Source organism: Mustela nigripes, chromosome 2 (genome assembly GCF_022355385.1).
Source record: "Mustela nigripes isolate SB6536 chromosome 2, MUSNIG.SB6536, whole genome shotgun sequence".
Taxonomy (NCBI): Eukaryota; Metazoa; Chordata; class Mammalia; order Carnivora; family Mustelidae; genus Mustela; species Mustela nigripes.
In genome coordinates, this window is record NC_081558.1 from 63,245,026 (window position 1) to 63,261,342 (window position 16,317).

Consider the following 16,317-nt stretch of genomic DNA (forward strand, 5'->3'; position numbering starts at 1 on the left):
AGAATATCTGATTTGCATTCGTAAAGAGTGACCCCAGATTGGAGGAAGCACTGGAGGTGAGGGGAGCAGTACCCTGTGGCTGAATAGTGAAGTCAAAACTGTCATGGAAGAAGATGCAGGAAACTTGCTCTGAAGAGAATACTGGAATTGATTGGTCAATAGCAGAGAGAGATAGGAGGCTAAGAGGTTGTGTTTTCTTTCAAAGATGGGCTTGAATATTATTTTCATTGCTTGACTTGAGCCAGTAGAGAGAGGACAAGAAGGCAAAGGAAGGAGAGGGTGACTGAGGAGCAGAGTGCCTGAGGAATGCCTAGGGTGCAGATGGAGGAGGGCCAAATGTGGAGGTTCCGTGGTGCTGATGCAATGGGGAGGAGGTGGGGACTGGGGTACTGAGTCAGATTGTCGGTGGGTTGGAACAGGAGTCCGGCTTGAGGTGGGCAGCCTATAAAAGCAGGCCAGTGGTTAGAGGGTGGCGAGGATTGTAGCAGTGGCAGTCAGGAGGAAGGAGAGCTACATCTGGCTGACATGGCATGACTTTGCAAGTATCACTATTTACCAAGCTCTTACTAAGTACCAGGCATAGGTGCTGGGGGTGCAGAGTTGAGTAAAATAAACTCTTGCCTTCAGTGGAACAGAACACAGGAGGACAAGGCTCTTTAGCCTCACAGCTTAGCTTATGCTTGCTGTTTCCTTTTATTGCTTCTTTAAGAGAATGACTTGACTTGCTTAAAGAAAGTGAGAGTTGTATCCTCACACTCAGCTCCTTGTAGCCCTTTGATGTGTGTTGAATGAATCAATGAGTTGAAGACAGACAAACCTACTAAGGAGGGAATGAAGAGGGTCAGGGGAAGTGTATGTCACTGTCCTTGGAGAATTGGTCCTATCTCTACTGCAGAATGGTACTTAGGGAAAATAACCACAGAAGTTATTTTCTCCTTAAATCAAGTATCTGAGTAGATTGTATGTAGCAGAGTCAGGTATAAGGAAAACTGTATTTTCCATTTAAAATTTGACCTGTTTTATTTTTAAGGATTATGGTAACATTTGGAGCAGGTGCTCTTTTCTCATCATTTAAATGGCATCCTCAGCATAGACTCTCTCATTTGACATAATGTTTAAAATGTTGGTGTTGAACTTTCTTCCCTTTATTTTCTCCCAAATTATTTGTGGTTGGTAAGCACGTCATTAAAAGGCAACTTTGGTCATATCCATTTATTACAGTTTTAAAAACTTTAAAATTTCCTGCTTATAATTAATTTACTGCATTTTACTAGTTCTAGATGAAGCATTATGTTAAAAATGATTTGAATGATTTATAACATTTTTAATATTACATGTTATAAATATTATAATTTATACATCTTTTTTCCATATATACCCCCCTTTGCTAAAACTGTTTCAACACATGTTAATGCCAAGAAAATATTGAACACTTTAGCTGATTACTCCCGACCTTCTCCAGCCCCACATACCCTGACCTGTTGGCCCTCTTCCATGGTTTGGAGTGACGGTTATGCTTGTGTACTTTGATTTCTCTGCTTTTAGTCTGGAATATGCAAAAGTAGTTCACATTTTCATCTGGATCTTTGAGACTTGAGATATGTTTGTGCGTGGTTTTATGCAATGGTTCATTCCTATGTCCTGCAGGATATCTATGACCTTAAGGACCAGATACAGGATGTAGAAGGGAGATACATGCAAGGGCTTAAAGAACTAAAGGTATCAGGGCCCATTCTGCAGCCCAAGCATGCTATATCTGTACGTAGAAGGGTTGGGTAAAGTTGGTTTCACAAGTCCTGTTAACCTCAGTGCACAGAGCTTTACTAACAGTGTTGGTCTTTCAAGCATGTGCTTAACCTGCAATGCATAGGAAAGGTGAACTTTCAGTCTCTGCTTATGTCTAAATGTTTAGTATGGTTTTTGGAATATTCAGTAAAAGATATTTACTATATCTTTGAGTTTTTAATCCTTGTAAAATTCTTGCATGTCCCTTATATCTTAGCCATACAAAATCCAATTGGGCAAACTCTTAAAAAACTCTGAATGTGTGTGTGTGTGTGTGTGTGTGTGTGTGTATGTGTGTGTGTGTGTGTGGTGTATATGCACACATTTTTTAAAAATTGAAAATTAGACCTTAAAATTCTTCCATGCTAAATGAGAGAGTATTGCCTATTTCTGTCACCAAATTCAGTCAGTATTAAAAACAGAAGGAAGAAAACATCTACAAGTGTATTATTATAAATACTCCTTTTGGAGGAAGGACCCTGAGGTAGGAGGCCTGTGTTTTTGTTTTGTTTCTTCTTCTTTTCCCTTTTTAAACTATAGGTCAAAAAGAATTAAACAGATTTAGTGCTTTAAAGAATTTGGGGGTAAATTTAAATGGGCCTAAATCTTTTCCAAGCAAGGAAGCTACCCAGTTTTCAATATTTAAGTGTCCAAGTGAGGCAGACAGTTTGGTTGTCCTGGGTTATCCATGCTCTTCCCCATATTTTATTATGAAGTTCAAACCTAATATGAGGAAACTAAGTTTTCCTGAACACGTTCATGTCCCTATCTGAAATAGAAAAATACACATCAGGCCTCTAAAATCACGTAAGTAAGGCATTCAGGAAGGTGATTCAGGATATGCCCAAAGGATGAAGCATAGGCCTAATGGGCAAGGCTTTCATCAGCTTCCCTGGCATGATGTGAAGTAGTCCAGTTAGCAGTCAGAAGCTTCATGTGTATGATTATTGTCCGTAAGGAACTTAGGGTTAAGACTCAGGACCAAAAAGGGTAGGAAGTCCTATGGAGAGTGCCTGTGAAGGTAGTGTGGATGCTGCTGATACAGCAGTGTAAGGCTATCAGTAAACATAGTAGAATTACAGAGGTAGTATGCAGATGTGCTCAGTTAGTTTTAATGTCTCTAAACTTCAAGACATTTGGAAATATCTTGGATCAAGGGAACAAATCCTATATATTAAGTAAATACACTCATACTGAAAATAGGTATCAGGAAAGCAGGCAAGTAATTCAGAGGCATTCTTACTTGCTTTTAATTTAATTTAATTTAATTTAATTTTATTTTATTTTTACTTGCTTTTTATTTTATTTAAAACATTTTTCCTTTTATTTTAGATCAACTATTTATTACATTCTTTGATACAGAAGAACAGATTAAATTTATTTGAGACCAAACAGATACAAGATCCCCCTTTTTTAAGAAAAAAGGCAAGACCTAATGTTCCTCACATAAATGATACCATGCTAAGGAAAACTTTAGGAAATACATTAAATATATCCATGTTCAGTGCAAGTTTTAGGCATATCCAGAGTAAAGGAAAAATTACATTGTGATATACAGTGGTGTATCCTGCTTTATTTTTTTCATTTAGAAGAGACGCATTTTATTTATTTTTATGTTTATTTATTTTATTGAACTATAACATATAGTGCTGTATCAGTTTTAGGCATACAACATGATAGAATAATTTTCTACATTATCCAGTGCTCATCATGATATGTGTACTCTTAATCTCCTTGTCTGTTTCATCCATCCTACCCATACCTCCGTTTTTCCCCCAACCCCCCGCCTTTTCATAATTCCTGGTCACCATATAATTGAGCTTGACTTCAGGTTATATTTATCCTTGAAATGACTTTTTTTTTTTTTTAAAGATTTTATTTATTTGACAGAAATCACAAGTAGGTAGAGAGGCAGAGAGAGAGAGAGGAGGAAGCAGGCTCCCTGCGGAGCAGAGAGCCCAACATGGGGCTCGATCCTAGGACCGTGGGATCATGACCTGAGCTGAAGGCAGAGGCTTTAACCCACTGAGCCACTCAGGCGCCCCTTGAAATGACTTTTAAGTGGAAGAAAAATTGCTTAAAAAATGGTCTGATCGGTGATCAAGTGCAATGGTGTAAATGTATCCTATTAAAAAAGGATAATGGGTCATGGCTTATGACATTGTTCTTGATTAAATGAGGCAGTCTTTGGGGTGCTTTTCCTCATTTTAGCCTTCATGCGGAACCACCGGGGTTTTGTTAAATGACAGGGTGCCAGACCCTACTCCAGGGTTTTCTCATTCATTGGTTCTGGGATGTGGCTGAAAATTTGCATGTTTACCCTAATGCTGTTGCTGCTAGTTTATAGAGTCTATGTTGCAAAATCACTGCCTTAGACACATTTAAGTAAAACTAATTCCTAATAGATACCACTATGTAAGCTAGATTGAAATAATTAAAACTATCTTGACTTAAATTTAAAACCATCTTCCATGGTCTGTTGTTCAAAGAAGGTATGTGCCATAACTGCTACATCAAATTTATTGTTAAATATTGTGTTTTTGCATCTATTGTGAAACTATTTAAGATTCTGATGTTCATGTAGTTATGTCTCCTCTTCTGTGGGACTGAGCTGTCAGGAAGACTTTTTTTTTTTAATGCTACTAGCCCCTCTCAGGGGATCAGAATCATTCTAAATTCTCTATTATATTAGGATCCCACTATATTTAAACCATTATACAATGACTTGCTTCTATTTTTTATTTGGGTTATATTTGTTCCCAGTCATGATATAAATGTTGCCTATTAATACAGCCCTGGTTTATGAAGCATTCTTACTGTGTGTGTATCCTTATGGAGAGACACTTCACATGTAGAATTTACCCATTTAAAGTGTACACCATTCAAGTGGTTTTTCGCATAGTTACAGTGTTGTACAATCATCACCGCAACCCTGTCTTAGAATGCTTTCATTACCCTAGAAAGAAACCCTGTCCTAATTAGCAGTCATTCCTCACTCTTCCTCTTCCTCTTCCACACCCAGCCCTGGGTAACCACTAATCTATTTTCTGTCTCTGTGGATTTGTCTATTCTGGACATTTCATATAAATGGAATCATATAATATGTAGTCTTTTGTGATTCACTTCAGTTGGTATAATGTTTCCAAGATTCATCCACGCTGTAACAACCTTCCTTCCTTCCTTCCTTTCTGTCTCTCTATCTCTCTGTCACAACTGGATACTATTTGCAATGTGTGGATTTACCGCATTTTGCTTATATGGCAGTTGATGGACTTTTAGGCTGTTTCCAGTTTTTGGCTGTTATGAAGAATGTTGTTGTGAACATTTGTGTACACATTTTTGTATGGACATACCTTTTCATTTCTCCTAGATAGATACCTAGGAAGACAATCACTGGGTCATAGGGTAACAATATATTTAACATTTTTAAGAATTGTCAAACTGTTTTCCAAAGCAGCTGCAGTATTTTGCATCCTCCCCAACAATGTATGAGGCTTCTAGTTTTTCCACATCCTCACCAACACTTGTTAATATTGTTTCTGCTTTTTTTTTTTTTTAAATCATTGCCATCATAGTAAGTCTGACAAGGCATCTCGTTGTGGTTTTTATTTTTTAAGATTTTATTTATTTGACAGAGATCACAAGTAGGCAGAGAGGCAGGCAGAGAGAGAGGGAAACAGGCTGCCCTCTGAGCAGAGAGCCTGATGTGGGACTTGATCCTAGGACCCTGAGATCACAACCCAAGCTGAAGGCAGAGGCCCAACCCACTGAGCCACCCAGGCACCCCTCTCATTGTGGTTCTGATGTGCATTTCTTAATTATTAACAATGTTGTGCCCATCTTTGTGCATTTCTTAATTATTAACAATGTTGTGCCCATCTTCGTGCATGTAGTGGTCATTTGCATATCCTGTTTGGAGAAATTTCTCTTCAGATCCTCACCCATTTTTAAATTGAATTCTTGTTCTTTATATATTTTGGGTACAAGTCCCTAATCAGATATAAGATTTACAAATATTCTCTACCATTGTGTGGGTTGTCTTTTTTTTTTTTTTGTAATGCTTTCTTGATGGTACTGTTTGTGCCACAAAAGTTTTTAATTTTGATGAAGTCTTCCATTGATAGTAGTTTTGGTACTGTATCTAGGAAACCTACTCCTGTCTTCTGCAGGCTCATGAAGATTTAGCGCTATGTTTTCTTTGAAGAATTTTAGAATTTTAGCTCCTGCATTTAGGTCTCTGATCCATTTTGAGGTTATTTTTGTGTACAGTGTGATGTAGGAGTCAACTTTATTCTTTTGCATGTGGATATCCTGCTGTCCCAACACCATTTATTGAAAAACTATTCCTTTCCCATTGAGTTGTTTGGGTACCCTTGTCAAGAGTCAGTTGATCGCAAATGTAAGGGTTTTGGACTGTCATTTTCTATATCTTTGATCTTGGTTTATTGAACATTTACATTAGTATTTTTTTAAGTTTATTTTTTCAGTGTTCTCAGACTCATTGTTTACTCACCACACACAGTGTTCTGTGCAATACGTGCCCTCCATAATATCCACCACCAGGCTCACCAGGCTCCAGCCCCCACTCCAAAACCCTCAGTTTGTTTCTCAGAGTCCACAGTCTCTCATGGTTCACCTCCCCCTCTGATTTCACCTAACTCACTTGTCCTATCTCCCCATGTTCTCCGTGTTATTCCTTATGCTCCACAAATAAGCAAAACCATACGATAATTGACTCTCTCTGCTTGACTTAATTCACTCAGCATAATCTCCCCCAGTCGCGTCCATGTTGATATAAACATTAGTATTTTTAAAATTTATTTCTAAAAGTAATGAGTTTTTTTAATGTGAAATGCTTTTTCTTTTAAGATTTTATTTATTTGAGTTAGAGTGAGAGAGAGCAAGAGTGAGAGAGAGCACAAGCAGGAGGTAGGGGAAGAAGGAGAGGGAGAAGCAGGCTCTCCACTGAGCAGGGACCCCGATGTGGGATCGCAAGACCCTGGGATCACGACCTGAGCCGAAGGCAGATATTCACCAACTGAGCCACCCACGTGCTCCAAAATGTTTTTTCTTTTTAGCCTTAAAAACTGTTAGTAGGTAGTAATAATCTACCAAATTAGATAGTAGTAATCAAACCAAATTAGATAGTTATTAAAAAATAGGCTTGTTAAAAAAATAGACTTGTAAGCTGTTTTAAGCAGAAAAGTTTGAATTAGATAAAAGTTCAGGCGTTTTGTTATTGCTCTTTTTAAATCATTTTTGTATTGCTTGCTTATGTAAGAATGACCAGAATTTGAATAATTGTTAGAAAAAATGCTTATGCTTTTACATTAGCATCATTATACAGAACAAGAAAGTATTGAAAACAGATGTCTGGAAAGTAGCAAAATTCAAACGAGAATAAAGTTTACTTGTGTGAAGAGAGGTTGTATTTTGTTCTATCATTGCATTCTAAATACCAAACAGCTTGTTGTTAAAAACAAGAGTAACATTTCTGAAAACACTGATGCTTTTTCATTTAATGACTCTTCACAAATATATGTGGTCTGCATACCTTTTCTTCTTTCAGAGGCTGCACTGCTGCTTGATTTTGTCTTCTTGGATAGGAGAGAGCATATAAAGTTTTTATCCTGGCATAATTGGCTTATTATCATCCTCTGTTTCATGTGCATGTTACTAAACCAGGTGTTCCCCAAGCCGCTTGCATTTTGCAAAAATGCATCTTCATGTGTTTGTGCCAGTGCTATATTTCTTGTTATACTGCATATAAACGATGAACATATTTTAGATATCAGGCTGATGGCTGTGACTTTCATTTAGGAGTCTTTGTCCGAAGTGGAAGAAAAATACAAGAAAGCCATGGTTTCCAATGCACAGTTAGACAATGAGAAGAACAATTTGATCTACCAGGTAGACACCCTCAAAGATGTTATTGAAGAACAGGAGGAACAGATGGCAGAATTTTATAGAGAAAATGAAGAAAAATCAAAGGTAATTGTGCATGTTGTATCATCCTTTTCTCTGGGCCAGAAAATTAGAACCTGCCATTTTGGGGATGCTGGGCTTGATGGAAGAGTGCATCATACCTAGAACTGAAGCTTCAGTTGAAATGGATTGATCCATGGAAGTTGACAAACATGAGCTTTCAGGTCTTAAAATATTTTCCTTTTTAAATTTTTATAAAGTCTACTTAATTCTCTTAAGGAAAATCTTATGGCCTCCTTCATTTTCTGAAGATAGAATACAACTCAAGTTTTATCTTTATTTGCTATCTCTTAATTGGGATAATTACAGTGAATTATTTATTTCTTCCTGTTTTAACTGGCTGGAATGCCACAAAGCTCTGAAGACTTTCAGTGAGATGGTTCACTTTTTTCTTTTCTATAATTTTTCAAGATAGTCTGTTTTCTAAATGATGGGAGAGAAGTTTTTAACCAGTTATTTAAAAACAGCAGGATGGAGACATAGGTCAGAAGTCAACAGATGTTTTCTTTAGAGGTTTGTAAGTTACATTGTTAAAATGTGCAGATGGAAAATAAAAGGCACTGTGCAAGGTTCAGATTTGCCCTTTGACAACTGCAGAAAACAAATTGGGTTCTCTTATTGGATTTGGACTTTTTAAAGTGTTAATGTCAGTCTGAGCAGAGGACAAAAGGGTAGTACTGCCAAAAAATGAATTGTGACTACGTTGCAAAAATAAAAAGCCCAGAAAACAATTTAGGAAGTACATTGGTGTGTTGTTAGAAACATCAGTAATCTGAAGGGAGAAAAGCTGTTAATACAACCTTAAAGGGACTGGTGTTAATAAATGGGGATTTTTTTCCTTAAGGACTGAAAGTGCTCATTCCAGTCTGTTTTGGTCAGATTTAAAAAGTGGAAGTGTTTGTCAAGGGCTTCAGGGAAGAAAGGATGAATAGACAGAATATAGAGGGTTTTTAGGGCAGTGATCGTATTCTGAATGATACTATATGAGTGAATACATTATTTTTGTCAAAACCCATAGAATATATAATCCCAAGCGTGATCCTTAATGTAAACTGTGGACTTTGGGTAATAATGGTATGTCAGTGTGGGCTCAGCACTCATAACAAGTCAGCCAAGACTTGGCTGCTCAACTGGCTGAGCCACCCCCAGTGCCCCTATAGATACTGCCTCATGCAGTAGAATATTCACTTTCAGAGACCTACAGAGAGGTCAGGCATTCAGGTATTTTTTATTATAGCTCAGAAGGAAAGGGTAGAGAAGGACCATTCAATTATAACAACAATGGTATTAATACAATTTTTCAAAATGTCTTCAGTGCTTCCTGCTGGGATTGTAATACCACATCTTAAATATTGTCTCTATGCCTACTCTGGGGACGAATGAATGCCTGATTAGGGATGTCTCAAGTATAGTATTTTCTTTTTTTTAAAGATTTTATTTATTTATTTGACAGACACACAGCGAGAAAGGGAACACAAGCAGGGGGATTTGGAGAGGGAGAAGCAGGCTTCCTGCTGAGCAGGGCGCCTGATACAGGGCTTGATCCCAGGACTCTGGGATCATGACCTGAGCCAAAGGCAGAGGCTTAACGACTGAGCCACCCAGGTGCCCCAAGTATAGTATTTTCTTAATAGCTATTTATTTTAGTAGCGGATTCTTTTTCTTTTCATTTTTTAAAAGCTTGTCTGAGATTTTAAAGACATGTTTTATTAGAGTTTTTATTTTATTATTTATTTATTTATTTATTTTAAAGATTTCATTTATTTGACAGAGATCACAAGTAGATAGAGAGGCAGGCAGAGAGAGAGGGGTAAGCAGGCTCCCTGCTAAGCAGAGAGCCCGACTCGGGGCTTAATCCCAGAACCCCCTAGATCATGACCTGAGCTGAAGGTAGAGGGCTTAACCCACTGAGTCACCCAGGTGCCCCTAGACTTTTTAAAAATACGGAAAATAGCAGACTATTCTGAAGCCTCCTAAAGCCATCATCTATTCCCAGTCATCAATCCATGGCCAATTTTGTCCATCTACTTCCTCCACTCCTATTCTTTGAGGTAAGACCTCACTAACTCATATTTTTTAAAGAAGATATTTATTTATTTGAGAGAGTGAGAGAGAGTGAGCACAAACCAGGAAGGAGCAGAGGAGAGGGAGAAGCAGACTCCTGCTGAGCAGTGAGCCCAATGTAGGGCTCGATCCTGGGATGCCAGGATCATGACCTGAGCCGAAGGCAGATGCTTAACCAACTGAGCCACCCAGGCACCCCTCAGTACCTCATATTTAAAAAGAGTTTAGGTAAGACTCTCTAAACGATAGAAAAAAATCTAAAAAATTAAGAATAATTCCTTCATACTACATATCCAACCATTGTTAAAATTTCAGTTGTCTCAAATGTCCTAAGTGGTTTTCTTTTTTACACTTAAAAGCAAAAACAACAACAAAAAACCAAACCAAACCAAACCAAACCAAAAAAAACAGAAAAAACCCTTGAGGATCCAGGTAAGTTTCATAAGTTGAAATTAGTTGTCATATCTTTTAAGTTTCTTTGTGTTTATAGCTTTCCCTTCATCTCTCTCTCTCTCTCTCTTTTTTTTTTCCCCTCCCTTGCAATTTGTGCGTCAAAGACACTGGATTGCTTGTCTTAACAGTTTCCAACAGCCTTAGAGATTTTGCTGTTTCATCCCTGTGGTGTCTTTATTGTGTTCCCTTTTCCTCTGTCTTTTCTGTAAACAGGTAATGAGGTTTAGAGGCTTAACCAAACAAAGGTGCAGCATTTTTGGCAAGTCTGCTTCACGGGTTATGGGTTATCATCTGGCAGGATGCCTTGATGTGAGGCTCACTCTTTTTACAGTGCTGTTGGTAGATGCTTTGATTTGTTAGTTGATCAGGGTTTGGAAAATGGGATATACTAATTTTATCATTACTGTTTTTTATTTCTTGAGTTATTTTAAAATGGATTGGAGATAAAATTTACGTACCATCTACGTCATCCATTTAAAAGTACAATTCAGGGGCTTTTATATATTCACATTATGTGCAGCCATCCCAGTTAGTTCTAGAGTACTGTGGTCGTGTCAGAAAGAGGTCCTGTATCCTTTACTGTCATTGCTCTGTCTCCTGCCCCCTCAGCCCTCAGTAACTCGTCTGCTTTCTTTCTCTGTAGTAATTTCCCCATTCTAAACTTACAGTCGGTGGAGTCACAGAATAGGAGGTTGGCTTTTTAGACTGGCTTCTTTTATTTAGCTTAACTATTTTGGATGTTCATCTGTATTGTAGTGTGGGTCGCTACCTCATTACTTTTTATGGCCCAATACTCTCCCATTCAGTGGGTATACCACATTTTGTTTTTCATTTGTGTGCTGATGCACATGCTGTGATGAATAATGCGTCTGTAAACATTGGTGTATATATCTTTGTGTGGACGTATGTTGTCCTTTCTGTTAAGTGTGTACCTGGGAAGGGAGTTAGTTGCTGGATCATATGGCAGCACTATATTGAACCATTAGAGGAATGCCAGGCCATTTTCCACAGTGGCTGCACCATTTCACGTTCCCACCAGCAGTGTATGTGAGTTTTGATTTCACCACACCCTCACCAACACTATTGTCTGACTTTTTTTCTTTTTACAGCCTTCCTAGCAGCTGTGGTTTTGGTTTGCATTTTCCTGAATACTAATAATTATGGGTATATCTTCATATGCTTCATGTATCTCCCTTAGAGAAATGGCTATTCAAATCTTTTGCCTATTTTATTTTTTATTACTATTTTTAAAAGATTTTATTTTATTTTATTATTTTTTTGAGAGAAAGAGAGTGAGAGAGAGAGCGCTAGCAGGAGGAGGAACAGAGGGAAAGGGAGAAGCAGACTCCCTACTGAGCAGGGAGCCTGATATGGGACTCCATCCCAGGACCTGAGATCATGCTCTGAGCTGAAGGCAGACACTTAACTGACTGAACCATCCAGGTGGCTCTCTTTTTTGCCTATTTTAAAATTAGATTTTTAAAATTATTATTGGTTGCAAGAGTTTATATATTCCAGCCACAGGTTCCTTATCTTAAAAAATTTTTTTAAAATATCATTATGAAGTCAAGAATACCAGCATTTGATGATTTGAATTCATGTTAGCTTTTATTTTTTAAAATTTTTATTTTATTTTATTTTTTAAAAGATTTTATTTATCTGACAGAGAGAAATATAGTGAGAGAGGGAACATAAGCAGGGAGAGTGGGAGAGGGAGAAGCAGGCTACCTGCTGAGCAGGGAGCCCCATGTGGAGCTCTATCCCAGGACCCTGAGATGGTGACCTGAGCTGAAGGCAGATGCTTAATGACTGAGCCACCCAGGCACTCCTAGCTTTTAGTCTTTTGATTTTCAGATTGTTCAACCTTTAAGTAATATGAATGTGTTCAGGTTGATTTCTAAGTAATTTTGACATGTTTGTTTGTTTGTTTGTTTGTTTTTGGATAAATTCTGTCTAGCACAAGAAAGTGTTCCAGGCTCATCTGGTACATTTCCTGCTCCAAACCTGGAGCTGTTTGTCCAAGGAGCCTTGGTTCTTTTAGTGGGGCGGTATGGGTGCTGGAGAGCTCTTGCCACCGAGATCATCGCTGTTTATAAAGGCCTTCTTAGTGGGTGTATCAGGGAAATATTTATGTGGGGTACTTTTTTGTTTTTAAAGTCAAAATGTATTATGAGTTTATTCTGGTAGTTCTAGTTCACGTTCAGGACTCTGGCATTTTTCCTTATGCTGTTTTACATATGTATATCTCCATTTTCCCACTGCTAGTTCTCAAAGTCACTGGGGATGATAGTAATTATGTTATATTCTGTTCTCTTTGCTCTATCCCACAGTGCTCAGAATAGCAATACCAATGTCGCCACAAATGATATAATTACTGAAAATAGTTAAAAGTTTTTTGTTTTGTTCTGGTTGGTTGTTATTTTGCTGCTATACTATGTATAGTCCAACCATTGTTTTTAAAAGTTACTCAAAATAGTTTCTGTGTACTTGTGCTGCTAACTGGATATATAATTAGACTCAGTGCATTTTATTTTCGATACTTAGGAATTGCTTTAAATTTTTTTTGTTTATTTATTTTAAAAAAGATCTTATTTATTTATTTGACAAAGAATGAGAGACAAAAGCAGGTAGAGCAGCAGAGGGAGAGGGAGAAGCAGGATCCCCACTAAGCAGGGGGCCCAATGCACGGCTTGAACCCAGGGCTCTGGGATCATGACCTGAGCCGAAGGCAGTTGCTTAACCAATTGAGCCACGCAGGCGCCCCACTTTAAAAATGTTTATCTTTAGATTATTTTTTGCTTTTAATTATGGTAAAAAGTATAACAGTTTACCATCTTACCCGTTTTAAGGTGTTACAGCTCACACAGTTCAGTGATATCAAGTATATTCACATTGTTGTGCAATGGGAACTTTCTCATCTTGCAGAACTCTGTACTCATTAAATAACAATTCCTGCCCTCCCACCCAACTCTTGGCAAACATCATTCTACTTTCTCTCTCTCTGAGTTTGACTACTCTAGGGATCTCAGAGAAGTGAAATTATATAGTTTTTGACTTTTTGTGACTGTCTTATTGCACTTCATATAATGCTTTCAAGGTTTATTCATATTGTGTTGTAGTGTGCATCAGAATTTCCTTCCTGAATAATATTCCAGTGTTTCCTTCCGATATTTTCCTGAATACATTGTCAAGTTTTTGGACTTCGACTTGTGTTTAAGTGAGACCTACAGTTTTAATTTATTGTTCTTTTAATATGATCATCTTTTTTTTTTTTTAAGATTTTATTTATTTATCTGACAGAGAGATCACAGGTAGGCAGAGAGGTAGGGAAAGAGAGAGGAGAGGAAGCAGACTCCCTGCTGAGCAGAGAGCTGATGCGGGGCTCAATCCCAGGACCCTGAGATCATGACCCGAGCCGAGGCTTAACCCTGAGCCCACCCAGGTGCCCCTATGATCATCTTTTTATATTTAGAGTGATTTCTGTTTCTTTTTCTGTGAACTGTTCATTTCTTTAGACTATTTTTCTATATAGTTTTATTTTTTTCTTTTTGATTTTAGAGGCTCTATATAGAGAGACAGTAACCTTTTTTTTTCTGATACAACTTGCAGTTTATTTCTTGTAGCTTATCATTTGTGTTTTTACTTTGCTTAGAGTGCCTTTTGCCATTCAAAAGTTTCTATATAGTCTAACTTATTACCCATTTCCCTTCCTTGCTGGTGGATTTTTAGGTCATTTTTTTAGTAACAATTTTTCCTACTCTTTGGTTATCATTTTTTTCTCTAGTAACTGTGCCCTTCTTTCCTTTTCTCTTTTTTTCTCCCTTCTTTCCATACACTGCCAATCCATTTGAAATTCGTCCTGGTGTATACTGTGAGGTGTGCTTCCAATTTCCTTTTTCCATTTGGATATCCAGTTATTCCAGTCTCACTAACATAAATCTCTTATTTTTTCTGATTGGTTGGAGATGATCATTTTGCTTTGTTTTTGCTTAAAATATTTGCATGTGTAATTGGTGTGTAACTGGGTGTATTTCTGGATTTTCTCATCTGCTCCTTTCATCTGTATTTATTTATTTATTTATTTAAAATAAAGTCTTTTTTTTTTTTTTTAAGATTTTTATTTATTTGTTAGAGAGAGAGAGAGGAGAGAGAGATACAGAGCGCAAGCACAGGCAGATAGAGTGGCAGGCTAGAGGCAGAGGGAGAAGCAGGCTCCCTGCCGAGCAAGGAGCCTGATGTGGGACTCGATCCCAGGACGCTGGGATCATGACCTGAGCCGAAGGCAGCCGCTTAACCAACTGAGCCACCCAGGCGTCCCTCATCTGTATTTATAAGCCCTTACAAACATTGTTTTAATTATATAGGCCTTATGTTTAGTAAGGCTAGCTTTCTTCTCTACCAGTATTTTTTTTTCTGGCTGTTTTTTCTTCCAAATAAACTTTATAATCAATTTTTCAAGTTCTAATGAGAATAAAAGGCTTAGTGGTATTTTATTTGGACAGCATTAAATGTATAGATTAATTTGGGGGAGAACTGACATTTTTATGATACTAAGTCTTCTTATCCAAGATAATATGCCTTTCTATTTAGTCCTACTTCCCTGTCCCTCAGGAATATTTTATATGATTTTCCTCATATTGATTTTGGGTATTTCTTATAAGTTTATACATGTATTTTTAAATTTTTATTTTTTGATATTGTGTTTATTGTATTTTCTCTATATTTTATTTATATTTATGAAGATTATTGGATTTTATATATTAATTTTATAACATGTTACTTTATTAAGTCTTCTCATTGTTCTCAATAATTCTGCCATTAATTAGTCTGGGTTTTCTAGATATATACTCCTAGGAGATGAAAAATATTAATTTTCTGAACCTTTCCATAGAAACAGAATTTTTCTAAGTTACTATGCATGGGAAGTCCAAGTGTGTTTCTCTGGAGGTCAGTCTTAGCCTCTCGGTATTAGTGCATTGTAGACGTGCCAGTTTGTTGTGTGCTTTTAGCTGTATAAGCTGTATCATTTGTTTATTAACAGGAGTTAGAAAGGCAGAAACATATGTGTAGTGTGCTGCAGCATAAGATGGATGAACTTAAAGAAGGCCTTCGACAGAGAGATGAGCTCATTGAGGTATGTGCGTGAACTGTGGAAATACTTAATTTTGAACAAAATGCATTGAATGGGACTGTGGGGTGTGTGTTGGGAGGGAAGGGAGTTACAATGCCACAGTTTCCTTGTCTCTTCATCTTAGCTGTACCATAAAATTTCACACACATGAAACATAAAGTCAGGCTTAAAAAATTAATTCTACCAACTTTATAAACATTTCCCCTTGTATTAGCAAAAGCTTTTGTAATTATCTTTTATTCCTAAGCACATTCTTTGCTAAAGATATTTTAGGAAATGGGCAAAAGGAAAAAATTATGAGTACCATTATTCTTTGGAATATAGTGAATGCTGTCTGCTGGGGCAGGATTCTTAGGGAATAAGACATTTGATTTTCTCTGAGGTAGATCTGTTTCTGAGGTGGCTAAAGGAAAAGCACTAGTCAAGACAGACAGCTTCTATGAAAAACCCGAGGTGGGCAGGTTGTGCTGGTGGAGGAACCCTGAGTGCCTCAGTGTTGGCAGCATCCTGAGGAATGTGAAGCAGTGGTGTCCACCAAGAAATCTTTGAAAGCATTTATTGTACTTTTGTTCCTGTTATCTTGTGAGTAACAAGATAACTCACTTTAAATGTGGCTTTTGAGGTTTTTCCTAGTGTTTTTTAAGTATTCTGGGAAGAGATCCTGTCCACTGGCATGGTGTGATTATCAAAGGTTTCTTTTTTTTTAAAAGATTTTATTTATTTATTTGACAGACAGATTACAAGTAAACGGAGAGGCAGGCAGAGAGAGAGGAGGAAGCAGGCTGGGATCATGACCTGAGCCGAAGGCAGAGGTTTTAACCCACTGAGCCACCCAGGTGCCCCTCAAAGGTTTCTTATGTTACCTTAATGTTGATGACAGGGGAGTGCTTTTCGGAAGG

General features: G+C 37.5%; 1 protein-coding gene across 7 annotated transcripts in view; it reads left to right on the top strand.

Moving 5' to 3' along the window:
• The window catches only part of LRRFIP2 (LRR binding FLII interacting protein 2), a 107,853-nt gene that overhangs the window by 73,886 nt on the left and 17,650 nt on the right, over nucleotides 1-16,317 (top strand). For 4 of the 7 annotated variants that reach the window (XM_059390581.1, XM_059390582.1, XM_059390584.1 and 1 more), the window contains 3 exons: nucleotides 1,648-1,719; nucleotides 7,606-7,776; nucleotides 15,329-15,421. In XM_059390581.1, the coding sequence (XP_059246564.1) occupies nucleotides 1,648-1,719; nucleotides 7,606-7,776; nucleotides 15,329-15,421 (336 nt within the window). The remainder of the gene's footprint in view (nucleotides 1-1,647; nucleotides 1,720-7,605; nucleotides 7,777-15,328; nucleotides 15,422-16,317) is intronic. The other 3 variants (XM_059390583.1, XM_059390585.1, XM_059390587.1) reach the window with 1 other exon arrangement.